Source organism: Salvelinus fontinalis, chromosome 31 (genome assembly GCF_029448725.1).
Source record: "Salvelinus fontinalis isolate EN_2023a chromosome 31, ASM2944872v1, whole genome shotgun sequence".
Lineage (NCBI taxonomy): Eukaryota > Metazoa > Chordata > Actinopteri > Salmoniformes > Salmonidae > Salvelinus > Salvelinus fontinalis.
Window position 1 is genome coordinate 16694029 of NC_074695.1, and position 20357 is coordinate 16714385.

The following is a 20357-nucleotide window of genomic DNA, read 5'->3' on the forward strand; positions in this document are numbered from 1 at the left end:
TGGCTTTGAGTATCTTGGGTACTATGAAAATCTCATTGCCCCTTTTTGACTGTCAGTCTGATAACCGTTTGGAAATAGGCTACCTTGGTATCGAACAGCAGAGACACTGGCTGTGTTTCCACCACAAATACGCTTGTTTAACCCTAATTGTATTGCCGTGTGTCTCGATGGTCTCTGTCTGACAGACTCATAATAGACTTGTCATTTGCATTGCAAAGCACAAACTAGCGCTATTATCTGTAACAAATTAGCAAATGTTCCTATTGTTGACAGAGTTTTATCTCTACTGCAATCATCCACTTCAGCATCAATGTAATTGATGTATTTATTTTGAAGCTGTACTAACCAGGGCCAAAGACTCAGTGGGACAGACAATCAGAAGTTCCGAATGTAACTATGGTTCTACGAATACTTGGAGACCGTCAGTACGGTCGCCACGAACATGCCCATCAGTTGTTGAACGTTCGTACCTTCACCAACGCGTTCAACAGGAATTGTTGCAGAAGAAGATGAATGCTGTCCACACACTGAGGTATTATACATGCCCTCATCGTGTGGAAGTTCAGAACTATGCCAATAAAAGGTGACCTTTTGGCTTGGTGTGAAGTTGCTATTTTCGTTGTTCACGGTAAGACCCAGTACGATGACGTGGGTCAGTGTCAGCGCTGTGCTCTCGGCTGCACACTCGCAAGAGTTTTTATTTATTTTATTTTACCCTTATTTTACCAGCTAAGTTGACTGAGAACACATTCTCATTTACAGCAACAACCTGGGGAATAGTTTCAAGGGACAGGAGGGGGGATGAATGAGACAAATGTAAGCTGGGGATGATTAGGTGACTGTGATAGTATGAGGGCCAGAACGGGAATTTAGCACCCCTAACACCCCTAATTGTATTATAAGTGCCATGGGATCTTTAGTGACCACAGAGAGTCAGGACACCCGTTTAATGTCCCATCCAAAAGACGACACCCTACACAGGGCAATGTCCCCAATCACTGCCCTGGAGCATTGGGAGAGGGGGCGCAGATGAGCCAGTCATCGAGATAAGGAAAGATCTTGATCCCCTGTAGGTCGAGGGAGCTCAGGGCTGCACTCACACATCTTGTGTAGACGCGAGGAGCCAGGGAGAGGCTGAATACAGTGAACTGGTATCCATGGTCTTGGAAGGCGAACCACAGAAAACGCCTGTGTTCCGGTAGCACAGGAACGTGAAAGTAAACGTCCTCGGACGTGAACCATTCCCTTGCGGCTACAGCCCGAAGAACATTGACCGTCCGCAACAAGTGAAAGGGAAGCATTTTTAGGAAAACATTGAACCGCTTTAAATACAGAACTGGATGGAAGCCAGGAAATAGGTTGAGTAAAAGCCATCTTGCTATTCTGATGCTTTTACTTTGTGATCACGCCCTTCTCCAGGAGAGATGTAATCTCCTGGTTGAGGATGCAAGCTTTCAGGGGGAATGTGACTGAAGTCATTCTGACCCCTGAGAATGGTGGGAGTTAGTGATGGAACTACAGCCTGTACCCTTGTGAGAGGGTCATCACCACCCATGGGTCTGAGGAGTAGGATGCCCAGTAGGTCAGGTTCTGCTGGGTAAATCGCCATTCAGTTTCTGCCCCCAAGCCTGTTTGTGGGGTTGGGGGGCTTACCACGGCCCCGGCAGCTCTTGGGGCCTGGGGGGGGGGGGGGGGGGGGCTGCATGACCGTCCGGGGCTGGTGAGCACCTGTGTTAGGCTGGTGGTATGGTCAAGGGCGTGTGAGAGCGGCGAGGTTCACACGCATCAGGCCTCCCTCTGCCATAACTCTGTGATGCCTGGTTTCTGGGCTGTGAGTTCCACAGTGGTGTAGCCTGACTCAGCTGTTTTCTACCTTCAAATGGGCCCCTCAGGAACGGGGCTGAAGAACACTATAAGGACCACTGGGAGATTTCTCAGCATCCGTCTAGAGCCATTGGACATTGGGGCTTGGGCGAGCCAGATCTGGCGACGAGTCATCACTAGGGTAGACATCAGTCTGCCTAGCTCTCTGGTCATGAACGCAAACACTTGAAGAGATGCGTCATTCAGTTTGCAGAAGTCCAGGCCTGAGTGCTCCGGCTGGAGCATCCTGTTCTGTGCTAGTGTAAGCACTGAGAGAGAGAAAGAGAGAGTTCTCAATGTGGGCCATACGGGCCGCTGTGTCGTAGGCTCGTGACAGTAGCTCCTTTGTGGCCTTGCACTGACGTCTGGGGCAGCAGGTGTCAACCTTCAGGGCTTCATCTGGGGAGAGCATCAGGTCTGCTATGCATTCACCCACTTTAGGCATATGGTCCAGCCCATGTTGTTTTGCATCGCACATGGCAGATAGCATCGTACTATCCTTGCCATGGTGGGCGAGAGCCCGCAGGTCGGCCCAGCATCTCTGAAGCTCCATAAGAAAAGCCGGTGAAAGTAGCACACTGAATGGTGTAGCTGCTGGGGCCTTCTTAAAGAACAGGTTGGCTGCAGGGGCTGTGGCTTGAGGGTCCTCAAGCTCTAGCCTAGGTAAGGCAGTACACAGGACAGGAAAGCGCGTAGTAAATCAGAGCTTTCTTCTTCAGTGTGATCAGAGCCTCGGAATGTCTCCTTTGACCTATCTTTAGCGTAGATGCTTAATGGGTCCACAACACTAGTTGGCACCCCCTTCGCCATGTTGGGCTTTTCATCATCCTGGTGAGTAAAGTGCCGGTTGGATGCCCGAGTGGAAAGCGGGTCATCATCAAGTCCTCTGGAGGGAGTGCTATAGGGCCCCGACTCAGGGGGCTCGAAGGAAGGCAAAATCATGTTTAGCTGCTCTAGCTCAGAGGATAGGGAATTGACATTCCGAGTGAGGCTCTTATATTTTTGACTTTTTCACCAAGGGGGCACCATCAGTTTTGTGGGATTTCCCTCTTTTGGTGGCCCTGGGTGGGTCCTGGCGAACAACGCCGGACACTGGTAAATTATCTGTGAAAACCAGGCCCTCAACTCTGGCTAGCCACACTTCCCTCACCTTCACAGGAAGGATGGTGCAATTAATGCAGGGGTCAGTAAGGGCCTCACGCAGGTGGCCAATGCCTAGGAAGGTGGGGCACAGGTCATGACCATCTTCTACTTGTAGTTCAGCTCCAGAAGAGAAACAGCCATGCATGCCCAGCATCATGGTGATGCAGTGTTCTCTCAGCTCAGAATGTGAAGGAAAAAAACTATAAAATATGAAATATTTCTTATGTAATATACTGATTCATCAAATTAGTGAGGTCAATATCCTTCCAGGATACCTGTGCCAGGTCGATTAGAAAGGCCTGCTCACTGTAGTGTTTAAGGGAGCGTTTGACAGTGATGAGTGGTGGTCGTTTGACCGCAGACCCATTACGGACGCAAGCAATTTTTATTTTTTTTATTTTTTATTTCACCTTTATTTAACCAGGTAGGCTAGTTGAGAACAAGTTCTCATTTGCAACTGCGACCTGGCCAAGATAAAGCATAGCAGTGTGAACAGACAACAACACAGAGTTACACATGGAGTAAACAATAGACAAGTCAATAACATGGTAGAAAAAAGAGAATCTATATACAATGTGTGCAAAAGGCATGAGGTAGGCAATAAATCGAATAATTACAATTTAGCAGATTAACACTGGAGTGATAAGGCAGTGATCGCTGAGATCCTGGTTGAAGACAGCAGAGGTGTATTTGGAGGGCAGGTTGGTTAGGATGATATCTATGAGGGTGCCTGTGTTTACAGATTTGGGGTTGTATCTGGTAGGTTCATTGATCATTTGTGTGAGATAGAGGGCATCAAGCTTAGATTGTAGGATGGCCGGAGTGTTAAGCATGTCCCAGTTTAGGTCACCTAACAGCACGAGCTCTGAAGATAGATGGGGGGCAATCAATTCACATATGGTGTCCAGGGCACAGCTGGGGGCAGAAGCTGGTCTATAGCAAGCGGCAACAGTGAGAGACTTGTTCCTGGAAAGGTGGATTTTTAAAAGTAGAAGCTCATTGTTTGGGCACAGACCTGGATAGTAAGACAGAACTCTGTAGGCTAACTCCGCCCCATTTGGCAGTTCTATTTTGTCGGAAAATGTTATAGTAAGGGATGGAAATTTCAGGGGTTTTGGTGGCCTTCCTAAGCCAGGATTCAGACACAACTAGGACATCCGGGTTGGCAGAGTGTGCTAAAGCAGCGAATAAAACAAACTTAGGGAGGAGGCTTCTAATGTTAACATGCATGAAACTGTCAGGACCCGGTGTGAGAAACAGTCACTAATAACCCAGAAGATGAGGCAGACTCAGCAGTACTAGAGATGGTGGTTTAATAAAAGAACAAGATCTTCAGGCAAAGAATATAAATCCATAACGTCCAAAATAAAGCCAAGAGGCAAAAATGGATATCCTCCAAAATACAAAGAAACTCCACAAAGTGGAAAAAACAGCAGGGAACAAACAAACCTCAAAAGACTAATCAAAAATAAACAAGAACTAAACCAGAGAACCTCTGGAAAATCCAACAAGAGTAAAATATGTTCACAGCAAGGCTGGGGCTGGGTGCTAACATACAAACACTGAGCAAAGAACTGAGGAACACACAGGGTTTAAATACCAACAAGAAAACGACACACAGGTGCAAACAATAATTAGAGCAAGGGAGAAAAAAAAAGGTTCAAAAAAGGTGCAATGGGGACATCTAGTGACCAAAACCTGAACAATCCTGGCCAAATCCTGACAGAAACGAAGGCTTTTACGTTTACAGAAGCCAACAAATGAGAGCACCTGGGGAATGGGAGTGGAGCTAGGCACTGCAGGGCCTGGATTAACCTCTACATCACCAGAGGAGCAGAGGAGGAGTACGATAAGGGTACGGCTAAAGGCTATAAGAACTGGTCGTCTAGTACGTTCAGAACAGAGAGTAAAAAGAGCAGGTTTCTGGGCGAAATAGAATAGATTCAAGGCATAATGTACAGACAAAGGTATGGTAGGATGTGAATACAGTGGAGGTAAACCTAGGCATTGAGTCACGATGAGAGAGGTATTGTCTCTAGAGACATCAATTAAACAAGGTGAGGTTACTGCATTGTGGGAGGTGAGACAAGAGGGTTAGCTGAGGCATATTGATCAGGGCTGGAGGCTCTACAGTGAAATAAGACAATAATCAATAACCAAAACAGCAATGGACAAGGCATATTGACATTAGGGAGAGGCATGCGTAGCCGAGTGATCATAGGGTCCAATGAGTAGCTGAACCATCTGGCAGTCCGAAGGACAAATCCGGGTTTGGCTGATGCCAGGAAAACACTACCTGCCCCAATGCACGGGGCCAACTGTACATTTTGGAGGAGGAATAATGGTCTGGGGCTATTTTTCATGATTTGGGCTAGGCCCCTTAGTTCCAGTGAAGGGAAATCTTAACACTACAGCATACAATGACATTCTAGAAGATTCTGTGCTTCCAACTTTTTGGCAACAGTTTAGCGAAGGCCTTTTCCTATTTCAGCATGACATGCCCCCCCCCCCCCCCCCCGTGCACAAAGTGAGGTCCATACAGAAATGGTTTGATGAGATCAGTGTGAAAGAACTTGACTGGCCTGCACCTCATCGAACACCTTTGGGATGAATTGGAAGGCTGACTGCGAGCCAGGCCTAATCACTGAAAGGAATTTTATAATATCTGTACATTATAGGAACACCTGTAATTACAAAAGTACAATGATTAATGTTTTGCTTTAGCTTGAGATTAAGAATCTGTGGTAGAGACTTTGTAAGTGCATGACAAGGTCAACTGTACAAAAGTCAGATGCCTGTGTGTTGGAACTATACTTTCAGTTCCTGTTGATACAATGTTCCAGTCTTACTTCTGGTAGCACATGATAACAATAGAAGGAAAAAGGATTGGGGAACTAACTGCAAATAACAATAAACTGAACTCCGCCTAGCAGAGACATCTTTGTATTAGCAACTATTAATTATGACCTTATATGGTATTAAAGTTAAATGATCTCACCCTGGTCGGGGTGATCCTCAGTAGGGGATAAAAAGGGAAAACACCATATTTTGTGCTGAGTGTGTTACTTGCAAATTACTGTAAGTGTATACTCCGGGTTGCAATCCGGCTTGCAATCCTTATTAAACAAACTAACCTCTGATCAAAGGAGTTTCCTGTGGTTACTTGTGTGCACATAGGGCAGAAATCCCTTACATCAACCAACATCAGTGCCCGACCTGACTAATGCTCTTGAGGCTGGATGGAAGCAAGTCCCCGCAGCAATGTTCCAACATCTAGTGGAGGCTGTTATAGCAGCAAAGGGGGGGGACGAACTCCATATTAATGACCATGATTTTGGAATGAGATGTTTGATACCAGGTGTCCACATACTTTTGGTAATATAGTACACCAGGGGAGAGGGATGCCTAGGGGAGGCAATCCGAATCTCACGTCTTATAGCTGACTAGGCTAACAACCTTTCCGGAAGCTGTTATCTCGGGAAGTGACCAGTTTGAGTTTTAAATAGTCGTGGCCTCGATAATGAGCACAGCAGTGGAGGATATCTTGACAAGGTTAGCATCAGAGTGCGGTGGCCAACACACACTCCCTAGCAGGTGGGCTAAATCCGCACAAGACAAGGAAGCCCGATATCCTCAGATAAAAGGGATAGGTAGGGGAGACCTGTCACATAGCCTTGGAGGGCGAATTTCGCGCTCTGACCCACAGGTCACAGGCTGTTGGTGACAGACCGACAGTACACACAACTCACATAGAGTTTAGCTTATCGTACCGCTACCTGGGAAGATGCAATCCCAAAACAACAGGAGCAGTGGAGCAGTCAACTTGCGTGATATGGCTAAGCTAACTTTGCAAGAAGAAATAAGAGACCGTGTGTGGTCTGAGGTACGGTTTTATATGAACCGTGGGAGGACGTCCTCCCACGCTGTCACGTCACCGGCGTGACTGTTGTTATTATTACTGGACCTGCACGGAGCACGAGGGATATAATCCACACTTCCAACGATACTGACGTTCTGAAAGGTATGAAGTAGAACCAACATTCATTAATATTGTCATTCACTGTGAGATATCCTTTACATAATATGTAGTTTATATTCAGGCCGTTTGTTCATTGAAAATAAATGTAAATATACCATTTACTGCACCAACAGGGTTTGTGTAAGACTGATGCCCTGGTCAAAAGATGCACTACCCGCACCCTTTAATAGACCAAAAACACTTGGTGTCACAGGAGGTTGGTGGCACCTTAATTGGGGAGGACGGGCTCATGGTAATGGCTGGAGCGGAATTGGGGGAATAGTAGCAAATACATCAAACATAGTTTCCATGTGTTACGTATACTAAGGCATTTGTGAAAATTCTATAGCAATATAGAGTGGGAAAGCGGAGGTGCATTTGTCATCATTCATCATTGCAACTGCGCAACTTTAGATCATTAGAACACATTTGCCAAAAGCCACAAAATACGCCTGAATGGATTTCTGCAAATATGTCAATATCACAGTCCTCTAACATTTGGTAACTTTACAGTCCTATTGATCAAACAACCATGAAAAGGTAGGCTCTCTCTCCCTCAGTTATGCACCTCAACAACAACAAGATCAAGAACTAATGCTAGCCAGGTCAAGTTGGGCTAAAATTTAACGAAGGAACATTTGATAAACCCTCTCAAACTTTTTCAGGTAGTTGGCCATAAAAATTGCACTGATAAACAATAGGGAATTGTAGCCTACTCATCCTTCTGCACCTTGTTTAAATGTTATCTGGAGCGTTCGTGACGAGCTATTATTTTGCCTGTGTTTACTGACACCGGTCATATTCAGCGGGTGTTGCTAAATTCATCAGTTATTCTGCGCCCTGGCGCACTCAGACGAGTGTGCTCTGAAATTGGGGTAAATAGCCAGAGTGAATTTGCAATCACAAGAGATATGCTAACTGGACAACAGTCGTTCAAGTTCTTGCTAGCTAACCAAATGACACCTGCATCACTAGCTGTGTATAGCAACCGAAAAATTATATGTGGGGAATAAGCCAGTCACTCACCCACTCCTCCAATGACATGACATCCTCCTAACAGCTAGCTAGCTAGCTATCTAACCAATGTTAGGCTCCGTGTTTTTAGCTTGGAATGTTGAATCAAATAGACCCTATTCTTAAAACCTCTTATAAAGTTTGTTTTGTAGCATAAACTGTGAATTTGATATTTTTGACTGATATTATGATCGTCTATTTGTTTCATATCTGCAAAGTAGTTAAAACGCTGTCAGTTCCACTTGAATAATCTGTGAAACTGAAAGCCAACAAGTAACAACAAAAGGACAGACCTCTACGATGGGGTAGTAGCAGTAGCTCCAGTACCAGAAGCTCTTGGAGAACTTCCCTGTCAGATGATGCTCGGGAACAAACGGATGAAACGTCTCCCGTTGCAGAGTATCCCTCGAGTCCATTGCCAGAACACCCATCTTCTCCAGACACTGTCCCAGAGCCAAGTCCTCCACAGAGGTGGTATGTGTACACACCTTGGTCTTGAACCCCTCCACGAACCTCCTGAGAGCTTCTTTACTCAACACATATCCTGCTCCGCCACTCATGTACCCCTGCTTTGCGTAGGGCTTGAAGCGCTTGCCAAAGTAGAGGGGCTCCTCGGGCGTGTGATTGGACAGGACCCAGCGGAGGTTGTCCACCACTACGAAGGTGTCATCGTCCGCCTTGAGGAACCAGTCGGCATCATTCCCATGATGCTCCAGGGCGTAGTGGAAGGCCCGGATGGTCTTCCAGTAAAGCTGGTCGCGGCCCTCCCCCGTGCCGAGCCCCACGGTGGGGAAGTCTGGAGAAGAAGAATGCTTTATTGCCCATTTTCCTACATTTCACCAACACTGGATCGAGAGCAGTTAGGGTTAAGTACCTTGCTCAAGGGCACAACAGCAGGAGACAGCATCTAGGATACTTTTAACCAGATTTTTACCGTTGGTCATGGGATTCGAACCGGCCACCCTCGAACCAGCCCGCCTCTCTGCCCTCTAGGCTACCTGGCTGGGTACCTACCTGGGTCGTCGATAGAGCTCATGAAGACCACCACGTTGCAGTGGCGGCTCCAGGTGGCCTTTACGTGGCGGGCCTTGGTCTGCAGGTTACTGGGACCAGTCATCACCCAGCACAGGATGCGCACCTTCCGGTACAGCTCATCTGCCACGTGACTGTCCTCACCTGAAAACCATAGCCAAATTAGAAACAACTTTAATTGATGGAAGAGAGACACTGTATAGTATTCATATTTCTATGGGGAGATGTATGGATGTTTTGGAAAGAGCCTTATTTCAATAATGAAGTGTCTTTGTGGCAGCAAAGAGATCTATTTTCTATATTAAAATACACAACACACACCTTTCATACTTCCACACAGAGTTATGAGAAACTTCAGAGGAAGTTCATTTCCTTTAACCTGAAGAGGTCCCGTGTCTTATTGGGCCTGTATACCTGTGTGGTGTGGGTGGTTGAGGTTGATGAGGGTTGCTCCTTCCATCCTCCAGATATTACTGTCACTAGCCTGTCTCTCCTTCGACAACGCTGCTACTGAGCTGTCCTGGCCCTCTCCCAGCACAGCGGGCTCCATGCTCATATCGAACCACACCTGTTTTTACAAATAAAGATGCCGTGATTCAAGTTCAACTAAGTTTACTGACTGATAACATCATAATACCATAGCAGGCATACAAAATACAGTAGGTACAGTCAACAGTAACAACAATGCAAGGAGAGAGTACCGTAATTACAGGAATATAGGTAGGGCTACCTGAATGGCAATTACAGGTGTATAGGTAGGGCTAACTGACGAGTAATTACAGGTGTAGGGCCACCTGATGAGTAATTACAGGTGTAGGGCCACCTGACGAGTAATTACAGGTCCAAATCCAAATACAATCTATACATATATACACCAATAACATATACTAAGCAGTAGATACTGTACATTACAATGGGTTATGTCAAGAATACAGTGTATAAATAAACAGTATAACAAAGTGCAATGTACAAGTAGTAGGTATTAGAATTAACTATCAAGAATACAGTATATGGCTACCTGAAGAGTAATTACAGGTGTATAGGTATGGCTACCCGACTAGTAATTACAGGTGTATAGGTATGGCTACCTGACTAGTAATTACAGGTGTATAGGTATGGCTACCTGACTAGTAATTACAGGTGTATAGGTATGGCTACCTGACTAGTAATTACAGGTGTATAGGTATGGCTACCTGACTAGTAATTACAGGTGTATAGGTATGGCTACCCGACTAGTAATTACAGGTGTATAGGTATGGCTACCTGACTAGTAATTACAGGTGTATAGGTATGGCTACCTGACTAGTAATTACAGGTGTATAGGTATGGCTACCTGACTAGTAATTACAGGTGTATAGGTATGGCTACCTGACTAGTAATTACAGGTGTATAGGTATGGCTACCTGACTAGTAATTACAGGTGTATAGGTATGGCTACCCGACTAGTAATTACAGGTGTATAGGTATGGCAACCTGACTAGTAATTACAGGTGTATAGGTATGGCTACCTGACTAGTAATTACAGGTGTATAGGTATGGCTACCCGACTAGTAATTACAGGTGTATAGGTATGGCTACCCGACTAGTAATTACAGGTGTATAGGTATGGCTACCTGACTAGTAATTACAGGTGTATAGGTATGGCTACCCGACTAGTAATTACAGGTGTATAGGTATGGCTACCCGACTAGTAATTACAGGTGTATAGGTATGGCTACCTGACTAGTAATTTCAGGTGTATAGGTATGGCTACCCGACTAGTAATTACAGGTGTATAGGTATGGCTACCCGACTAGTAATTACAGGTGTATAGGTATGGCTACCCGACTAGTAATTACAGGTGTATAGGTATGGCTACCCGACTAGTTATTACAGGTGTATAGGTAAGATTACCTGACTAGTAATTACAGGTGTATAGGTATGGCTACCCGACTAGTAATTACAGGTGTGTAGGTATGGCTACCCGACTAGTTATTACAGGTGTATAGGTATGGCTACCTGACTAGTAATTACAGGTGTATAGGTATGGCTACCTGACTAGTAATTACAGGTGTATAGGTATGGCTCCCTGAATATTAATTACATGTTTATATGGCTCCCTGAAAATTAATTGCAGGTGTATTGGGCTACCTGATAGTAATTACAGGTGTATGGGGGTACCTGAATAGTAATTACAGGTGTATAGGGCTACCTTTAGGGTAATTACAGGTCTTTATAGTTACCTGAAGAGTAATTACAAGTGTATACAGTTGAAGTCGGAAGTTTACATATGGTTGGAGTCATTAAAACTCGTTTTTCAACCACTCACACAAATTTCTTGTCCACAAATGATAGTTTTGGCAAGTCGGTTAGGACATCTACTTTGTGCATGACACAAGTCATTTTTCCAACAATGTTTACAGACAGATGATTTCATTTATAATTCACTGTATCACAATTCCAGTGGGTCAGAAGTTTACAAACACTAAGTTGACTGTGCCTTTAAATAGTTTGGAAAATTCCAGAAAATTATATCATGGCTTTAGAAGCTTCTGCTAATTTACAAAAAACAAAAAAAAAAATCTATTTATTTATTTATTTTTATCCCATTTTCTCCCCGAATTTTCGTGGTATCCAATCGCTAGTAATTACTATCTTGTCTCATCGCTACAACTCCCGTACGGGCTCGGGAGAGACGAAGGTTGAAAGCCATGCGTCCTCCGAAGCACAACCCAACCAAGCCGCACTGCTTCTTTAACACAGCGCGCCTCCAACCCGGAAGCCAACCGCACCAATGTGTCGGAGGAAACACCGTGTACCTGGCCCCCTTGGTTAGCGCGCACTGCGCCCGGCCCGCCACAGGAGTTGCTGGAGCGCGATGAGACAAGGATATCCCTACCGGCCAAACCCTCCCTAACCTGGACGACGCTATGCCAATTGTGCGTCGCCCCACGGACCTCCCGGTCGCGGCCGGCTGCGACAGAGCCCGGGCGCGAACCCAGAGACTCTGGTGGCGCAGATAGCACTGCGATGCAGTGCCCTAGACCACTGCTCCACCCGGGAGGCTAATTTACATAATTTGAGTAAATTGGAGGTGTACCTGTGGATGTATTTCAAGGCCTACCTTCAAACTCAGTGCCTCTTTGCTTGACATCATGGGAAAATCTAAAGAAATCAGCCAAGAGCTCAGAAAAATAATTGTAGACCTCCACAAGTCTGGTTCATCCTTGGGAGCAATTTCCAAAAGCCCTGAAGGTACCACGTTCATCTGTACAAACAATAGTACGCAAGCATAAACATCATGGGCCCACACAGCCGTCATACCGCTCAGGAAGGAGACGCATTCTGTCTCCTGGAGATGAACGTACTTTGGTGCAAAAGTTCAAAGCAATCCCAGAACAACAGCAAAGGACCCTGTGAAGATGCTGGAGGAAATGGGTACAAAAGTATCTATATCCACAGTAAAACAAGTCCTATATCGAAATAATCTGAAAGGTCACTCAGCAAGGAAGAAGCCACTGCTCCAAAACCACCATAAAAAAGCCAGACTACAGTTTGCAACTGCACATGGGGACAAAGATCATACTTTTTGGAGAAATGTCCTCTGGTCTGATGAAACAAAAATAGAACTGTTTGGCCATAATGACCATCGTTATTTTTGTAGGAAAAAGGGGGACGCTTGTAAGCCGAAGAACCCCATCCCAACCGTGAAGCACGGGAGTAGAAGCATCATGTTGTGGGGGTGCTTTGCTGCAGGAGGGACTGGTGCACTTTCACAAAATAGATGGCATCATGAGGAGGACAATTATATGGATATATTGAAGCAACGTCTCAAGACATCAGTCAGGAAGTTAAAGCTTGGTCGCAAATGGGTCTTCCAAATGGACAATGACCCCAAGCATACGTCCAAAGTTGTGGCAAAATGGCTTAAGGACAACAAAGTCAAGGTATTGGAGTGGCCATCACAATGCCCTGACCTCAAACCCATAGAAAATGTGTGGGCAAAACTGAAAAAGTGTGTGTGAGCAAGGAGGCCTACAAACCTGACTCAGTTACACCAGCTCTGTCAGGAGGAATGGGAAAACATTCACCCAACTTATTGTGGGAAGCTTGTGGAAGGGTACCTGAAACATTTGACCCAAGTTAAACAATTTAAAGGCAATGCTACCAAATACTAATTGAGTGTACGTGAACTTCTGACCCACTGGGAATGTGATGAAAGAAATAAAAGCTGAAATCAATAATTCTCTCTGCTATTATTCTGATGTTTCACATTCTCAAAATAAAGTGGTGATCCTAACTGACCTAAGACAGGGATTTTTACTAAGATTAAATGTCAGGAATTGTGAAAAACTGAGTTTAAATATATTTGGCTAAGGTGTATGTAAACCTCTGACTTCAACTGTAGGTAGGGCTACTTGAATAGTAATTTCAGCTGTATAGGGCAACATGAATACTAATTACAGGGCTATAGAGCCACTAGAATATTGGAAACACTTCAGGAAGTAAAGCTAAACAAAGAGATGTATTCAATCCACTAATACTAAATATGGGCTTGTAACATTTAAACATCTTTATTTTTTGTCTTCTGATCTTGAACAATGTTTCTTAGAGGTATGGATAGTGCTATGTTGAAGTGCCTTAGTAAACATTGATAGTAGTGAGAAAATTGTGAGTTTTGGCACAGAGACTGAAAGTGAATCCTGCCACCAGGAGGCGCCTTACTTCTAGTGGACCTGAAAGGTTTCTCATAACTTCGAATGCTCTGTCATTTAGATCAAGACAATTACATTTAAGAAACTGTATACAATTAGTTATGTTGGTAATTATAATATTTACATTTCCAATTTAAGTCTGTGAAATGAAATGTTGATAACAAGCCGAGTAGACTATCAGATAAAACAAGGCAAGGTAGCTAGCTAGCCTAATTGATTTAGCTTTTCTCCTGTCTTGTCTTTTTGATGTAAATGTTTTCATTGATAACTGTACAAAATAAAATACTCATACTTGACATTTTGAAGAGCATTTTTCATTAGGTATGAGCTAGACCTAGATAATATGAACTGGCTAGTAATTAAGTTAAGATATGAAGCTAGCTTGCTAGCTAGCCAGTCATACAGAAGACAGGGCTGCTGCAGGATTGCTATTTTACCTGTAAAATGTATCATCCCTATATAGCTAGCTAGGTAACTACATAGCTACATATCTCGATATAGTGGAATTATGTTTTTAGAATGTTTTACTAATTAAAAATTAACACCTGAAATGTCTTGAGTCAATTATTTATTCAACCCCTTTGTTATGGCAAGCCTAAATAAGTTCAGGAGTTAAAATGTGCTTAACATGTCACATAATAAGTTGCATGGACAGTGCAATAATAGTGTAACAAGTCAGTGAAACGTCTGTAACTCATTCACAGTAAAAGCTATCACTATCATGATTTCAAATTATCAGTATGTTTTTTTTCTTTAAATTCATTAGGAAGTTGTGTAAATGGCAGTTGTTTGGGGAAAAAGCATATCTGTTACGCATTTTCACAGGTGTTTTTTCTTGACTGATTACCATTTGATTGATGTGCTGCTACATATGTAGGATCTTAGTTTGATCACTTTTGTTGATGAGAATTTTCCTGCAAACTTGTAGTGTATTCAAAGTTTAAAAGGGCTTCTAAAGTGTGTAATTTCCACTTAAAATGTTCAGACTTGATTTGCCCTAACATAAAATGTGTCAACCCCTACAAAAAAATTTCATTAATTATAATCCACATAATAATTCAAATTTCCTGCTGTAACAAACTAGCTCAAATTAAGATCCTACATCTGTATTGCATGTTATGTCGTTTGAAAGGGCTGTTTCTCAGCTTTCAAAATATGTATTATGTTTTCATTTATGGTTTGACACCAGCAAATAATGCTCATTAATGTACGCAGAGGCCATGGTCTCAATAAATTCAGGAATTCCAAAACTCTCCTACAGATGATGCAACAATGCCAATATGGCGATTTACAGTTACAGTTAGCTGGTGTTCTGAAGCCTAGTGTTTCCATTTCCCTTTAACCCACCTGGCGCAGGAAGTACAGGCTGAGGGTTCCCACTAAGAAACCCATGTAGAAGCAGCATCTGGAGCCACTCAGGCCTTTCATGGTGACCTCCTCCCTCCCTCTCCTCGTCTCTAGTAGTTCCTCCTTGTCACTATGATCACAGCATCTCTGTCTGAGATTGAAAGAGAACAGTAGGGATGAATAGGCAGACAAGATAACCACCTAGAAGCAACAATAATTTCAAAAAAAGTTTCCTTCACGTAGCCAGAAACCAACTGATTGTTAATCATAAATGTCTGAATGGTTTAAAGGACAACTCCACCCCTTTTAAACATCATTTTCCAACTCTCCAGCACAATGCCAGTGTGCACATAAAGTATGTGAAAACGGTACATTTCTACATTTTGTAGAAAAAATTCAAATTAAAAAGTTTTACACGATGACATCATCAAAGGTTTAACCTCACTAGGGTCTGTGGCCAACATCCAGTGAAATTGCAGAGCGCCAAATTCAAAAACAGAAATACTCATTCTAAACATTCATAACACATACAAGTGTTATACATCGGTTTAAAGATTAACTTCTTGTTAATCCAACCACAGTGTCAGATTTCAAAAAGGCTTTCCCGCGAAAGCATACCATGCGATTATCTGAGAACAGCGCCCAGTGGACAAATCATTACAAACCAGTTTAGTAGAGGAGTTACACAAGTCAGAAATAGCGATAAAATGAATCACTTACCTTTGATGATCTTCATTTGGATGCACTCACAAGACTCCCATTTACTCAATAAATGTTTGTTTTGTTCGATAAAGTCCCTCTTTATATCCAAAAACCTCAGTTTTGTTTGCGCGTTTTGTTCAGTAATCCACAGGCTCAAAGGCAGTCACAACATGCAGACGAAAAATCCAAATAGTATCCGTAAAGTTCGTAGAAACATGTCAAACGATGTTTATAATCAATCCTCTGGTTGTTTTAAACCTAAATAATCAATAATATTTCAATCAGACAATAACGTTGTCCATATAAAAGGTAAACAAGAAAGGTGCGCTCTCGGTCGTGCGCATTAAAAACCTCTGGGACACTGCAGGGTTCACTCATTCAGAGTGGTCTTACTCCCTAATTTTTCAGAATACAAGCCTGAAACAATTTCTAAAGACTGTTGACATCTAGTGGAAGGTTTTGGTATTGGTTAATAGTGCAATTTGAGTCCTAAGTGAATGGATACTGTAATGGCATTCAATAGAAAACCCACTTCCTGGATTGATTTTTATTATGTTTTTACTCTGGTTTTTACACACATACATTATTTTTAACAGTTTTGGAAACTTTTGAGTGTTTTCTATCCCAATCAACCAATTATATGCATATCGTAGCTTCTGGGCCTGAGTAGCAGGCAGTTTACTTTGGGCAGGCTTTTCATCCAAAATTCTGAATGCTGCCCCCATCCCCCAAAAGTTAAGTATTTCAATAACAGTGATTTTCTTACTTTTAACCCTGCCCTGTGTTGTCTCAGAGAATAATTTTTGAGGAACTTCTCATCTTTTTAAACACATATCATAGAAATGCAAAATGTTCACATATGTATAAACTGGCATTGTGCTGAAGATAATAAATTGTTGAAAAGTGGCGGAACTGCCCTTTAAGTAGTAAATTGTTTGTTTTGCATGAATCATGACAGCTCAGCCCAACTACCTGTGAAAGTACACACTGGAGGTGTGTCAGGAACCTTGCTTTTCTGTAGTCTTCGTCTAGAGAAACCAGTTGGCCGATAGCAATAGAATATACCCAGTACGGGAAACTTGAGTCCATGCAATCTTATCACCCAGGTGTATGCTCTTGTTGGATTAATTTATTTTAGATGAGAGTGAAACTACAAGAGTGAAAGCGCAAACAGGAGTGGCCAGTTTACTAGAATCCGGTCCATTGACTAGAAGTTCAATTTCAAAAGACATTTCAGACGTGCAATGGAAATACAGAGACCCTTAGTTTTCAGATAAACAAGCTCACTTTAGCACATATGGAGGTTAGAGACCTCTAATCATGGACCAGGAAGTTAATTATTTACACTAAATAGGCCAAGCTTATATAACCCCTTAACAGACAGACTAGGTTACACTGTCTGTACTCCCTCTGCTGCCTGCTGTACTGCACTGAAAAACATGTCTAAACACAATGACACAATGGTAACATTGTATACTACAGTTTGCAAGCTACCCCGTGTCTTCCCTAGCCTAAATCTCCTGGTGGGGGAGAATTTGGACTAGTCCTAATGACTGGAGAAGATAAATTGATACAATGTTACAGAGACACCCACGACAACATAACAGTGACGCGTGTTACAGCTATCATCTTTCCCCGTCAATACATTTTATCATCAGTTGTGTTCCAAAATATAATAATTACCTGTGTTTGTTGACCAGAGACCAGAGTTTGTTGACGAGAAGATGGAAAGCAACCTCCACATTGAGAGTGCAACCTAGCCTACAATGAATTGATGAATTTCGAGACTAAAGTACGGCATATAACATTACACCATCACACAGTGGGTCAGTCCAGTATTGAAGTTTGTAAAGGTCTTTATGTACACAACCGCTCAGAAAATAAACGACAGCATGACTAACGTCACTGTAAAATCCACATGTTTAAGCATTACAGTGTATCGCGTTTGACCTAAGAGCCCGCCTCCTTCCCGAAACCACGCTCCTAGATTGAGACGATCAAAATGTGCGAGACGCTGCGCAGAATTACAGATTTTTGCAGCCTCTGTAAAGATCATTTAAAAAAACGATTTGCAGGTTAGTTATTTCGCAGTGGACAACCATTTGCAGATCAGTGAATCTGCGCATCACCTTGTTCGCAATGCATGATAATTTGTAGATCAGTGAATCTGCGCTTCACATTGTTCAAGCCAAAAACAGTACAAAAACAAATAATCGTGAGTATATTGGGTGCGTTCCAGATCTGATAAAATAACAGAGATACAACCATTTGCCTAGGATGCAGGATGTATCCAGGATGCAGGAAGCAACTGAAAATACAATTCAATAAAATGTTATTGGTCACATACACATATTTAGCAGATGTTATTGCGGGTGTAGCAAAATGCTTGTTTTTCTAGCTCCAACAGTGCAGTAGTATCTAACAATTCAAAACAATGAAACGCTTCACACAAGTTTTCCAGTCATTTTAATCAATGAAATACCAACATTTATTTAGAAGAATATGACTTTAAATACTTTAACGAGATTAGTAGCCTACACTACGTATCTTTATAGGCCTATGTGTCTGCAGTTATAACTAGGCCTTTATAGCCTACTCAGAACTTCTGGGTAAATAACTGCAGCCTGGTAGTATTTGCACGATTCTAATCACATTAGAGCACGTTAGCTCAACTGTCCCGGTATAGGAACACCGATCCCGTAGATGCACTTTTTTGGTTACTACATGATTCCATATGTGTTATTTCATAGTTGTGATGTCTTCACTATTATTCTACAATGAAGAAAATAGTAAATATAAAGAAAAACCCTTGAATGAGTACTTTTTTTATAACTTTTGTCTGGTTCTGTAAATTATACCAAAGTCAGTTAGAATTGTGCAAATACTATCAGGCTGCATAGATTTTGTTGTGGTATTTTTGTGGCCTTTTGTTTGTTTGCTTTGGCACCTTTCAACACCCCTCATTATCACATTTATGCATGCAAAACACTCACTTACACTACTGATTACTGATTACACACACCATTGTTAATTGCATTTAGGTTACCTTAGTTAATAAATATATTTTGTTATTCCTTATCTCCACGTTGTCTCCCTTTTTGTTACGGGCTTCGAGCCGGTTCGTGACAGTATTAAAAGTCATATTCTTCTAAATAAATGTAGGTATTTCATTGATTAAAATGACTGGAAAACCTGTTGACTGTGCATGCCTTTATCAATAGTTTTTTTCCAGCATGTCCCTCTCAGTTCAAAAGCCTCCACTTTGCATATCTGATATAGTTTTTTTTTTAAGGTAATAGACTAAACTTGTGTGAAGGGACAGCAAACAGGCAGTGCCTGGCTAGCCTATGTGGACGAGGTGAGGAAATCTTGTTCTATCAGACACTCGCGCACGTATGCACGCACTCACACAATTGAGGCACAATCTCTGTTAAATATTAACCAATACCAAATCGGGAAAGATAGGTAGGAGCAAGCCCATGTAATGCTTTGTAGGTTAGCAGTAAAACCTTGAAATCAGCCCTTGCAGGAAGCCAGTGTAGAGAGGCTAGCACTGGAGTAATATGATCAAAGTTTTGGGTTCTAGTCAGGATTCTAGCAGCCGTGTTTAGCATTAACTGAGGATTATTTAGTGCTTTTTCCGGGTAGCCAGAAAGTAGAGCATTGCAGTAGTCTAACCTAGATGTGACAAAAGCATGGATACGTTTTTTCTGCATCATTTTTGGACAGAAAGTGTCTGATTTTTGCAATGTTACGTAGATAGAAAAAAGCTGTCCTTGAAACAGTCTTGATATGTTCGTCAAAAGAGAGATCAGGGTCCAGAGTAACGCAGAGGTCCTTCACGGTTTTATTTGAGACGACTGTACAACCATCAAGATTAATTAAACAGAAGATCTCTTTGTTTCTTGGGACCTAGAAGCTTCTCTGTTTTGTTCGAGTTTAAAAGTAGAACATTTGCAGCCATCCACTTCCTTATGTCTGAAACACAGGCTTCCAGGGACGGCAATTTTGGGGTTTCGCCATGTTTCATCGAAATGTACAGCTGTGTGTCATCCGCATAGCAGTGAAAGTTAACATTATGTTTCCGAATGACATCACCAAGAGGTAAAATATATAGGGAAAACAATAGTGCTTTTTCAGTTTTGCCCACACATTTTCTATGGGTTTGAGGTCAGGGCATTGTGATGGCCACTCCAATACCTTGACTTTGTTGTCCTTAAGCCATTTTGCCACAACATTGGACGTATGCTTGGGGTCATTGTCCATTAGGAAGACCCATTTGCGACCAAGCTTTAACTTCCTGACTGATGTCTTGAGATGTGGCTTCAATATATCCACATATTTGTGTTGCCTCATGATGCCATCTATTTTGAAAGTGCACCAGTCCCTCCTGCTGCAAAGCACCCCTAGAGCATGATGCTGCCAACCCTGTGCTTCACGGCTGGGATGGTGTTCTTCGGCTTGCAAGCGTCCCCATTTTTCCTCCAAACATAACGATGGTCATTATGGCCAAACAGTTCTAGTTTTCCAAAAAAAGTAGGCTC

At 42.8% G+C, this 20357-nt stretch overlaps 1 protein-coding gene across 2 annotated transcripts in view; it reads right to left on the bottom strand.

Moving 5' to 3' along the window:
• LOC129829662 (glycoprotein-N-acetylgalactosamine 3-beta-galactosyltransferase 1-B-like) overlaps positions 1 to 17801 on the bottom strand; it is a 20109-nt gene extending 2308 nt beyond the window's left edge. Inside the window, exons 1-5 of one of the 2 annotated variants that reach the window (XM_055891509.1) lie at positions 17497 to 17801; positions 15112 to 15262; positions 9485 to 9638; positions 9053 to 9214; positions 8332 to 8834 (exon numbers count right to left, since the gene is read on the bottom strand). In XM_055891509.1, the coding sequence (XP_055747484.1) occupies positions 8332 to 8834; positions 9053 to 9214; positions 9485 to 9638; positions 15112 to 15192 (900 nt within the window). In that variant the 5' untranslated portion in view covers positions 15193 to 15262; positions 17497 to 17801. Of the gene's footprint in view, positions 1 to 8331; positions 8835 to 9052; positions 9215 to 9484; positions 9639 to 15111; positions 15263 to 16785; positions 17094 to 17496 lie in introns of those variants that run through there. The other variant, XM_055891510.1, reaches the window with a different exon arrangement.
• Between the last annotated feature and the right edge of the window lie 2556 nt (positions 17802 to 20357).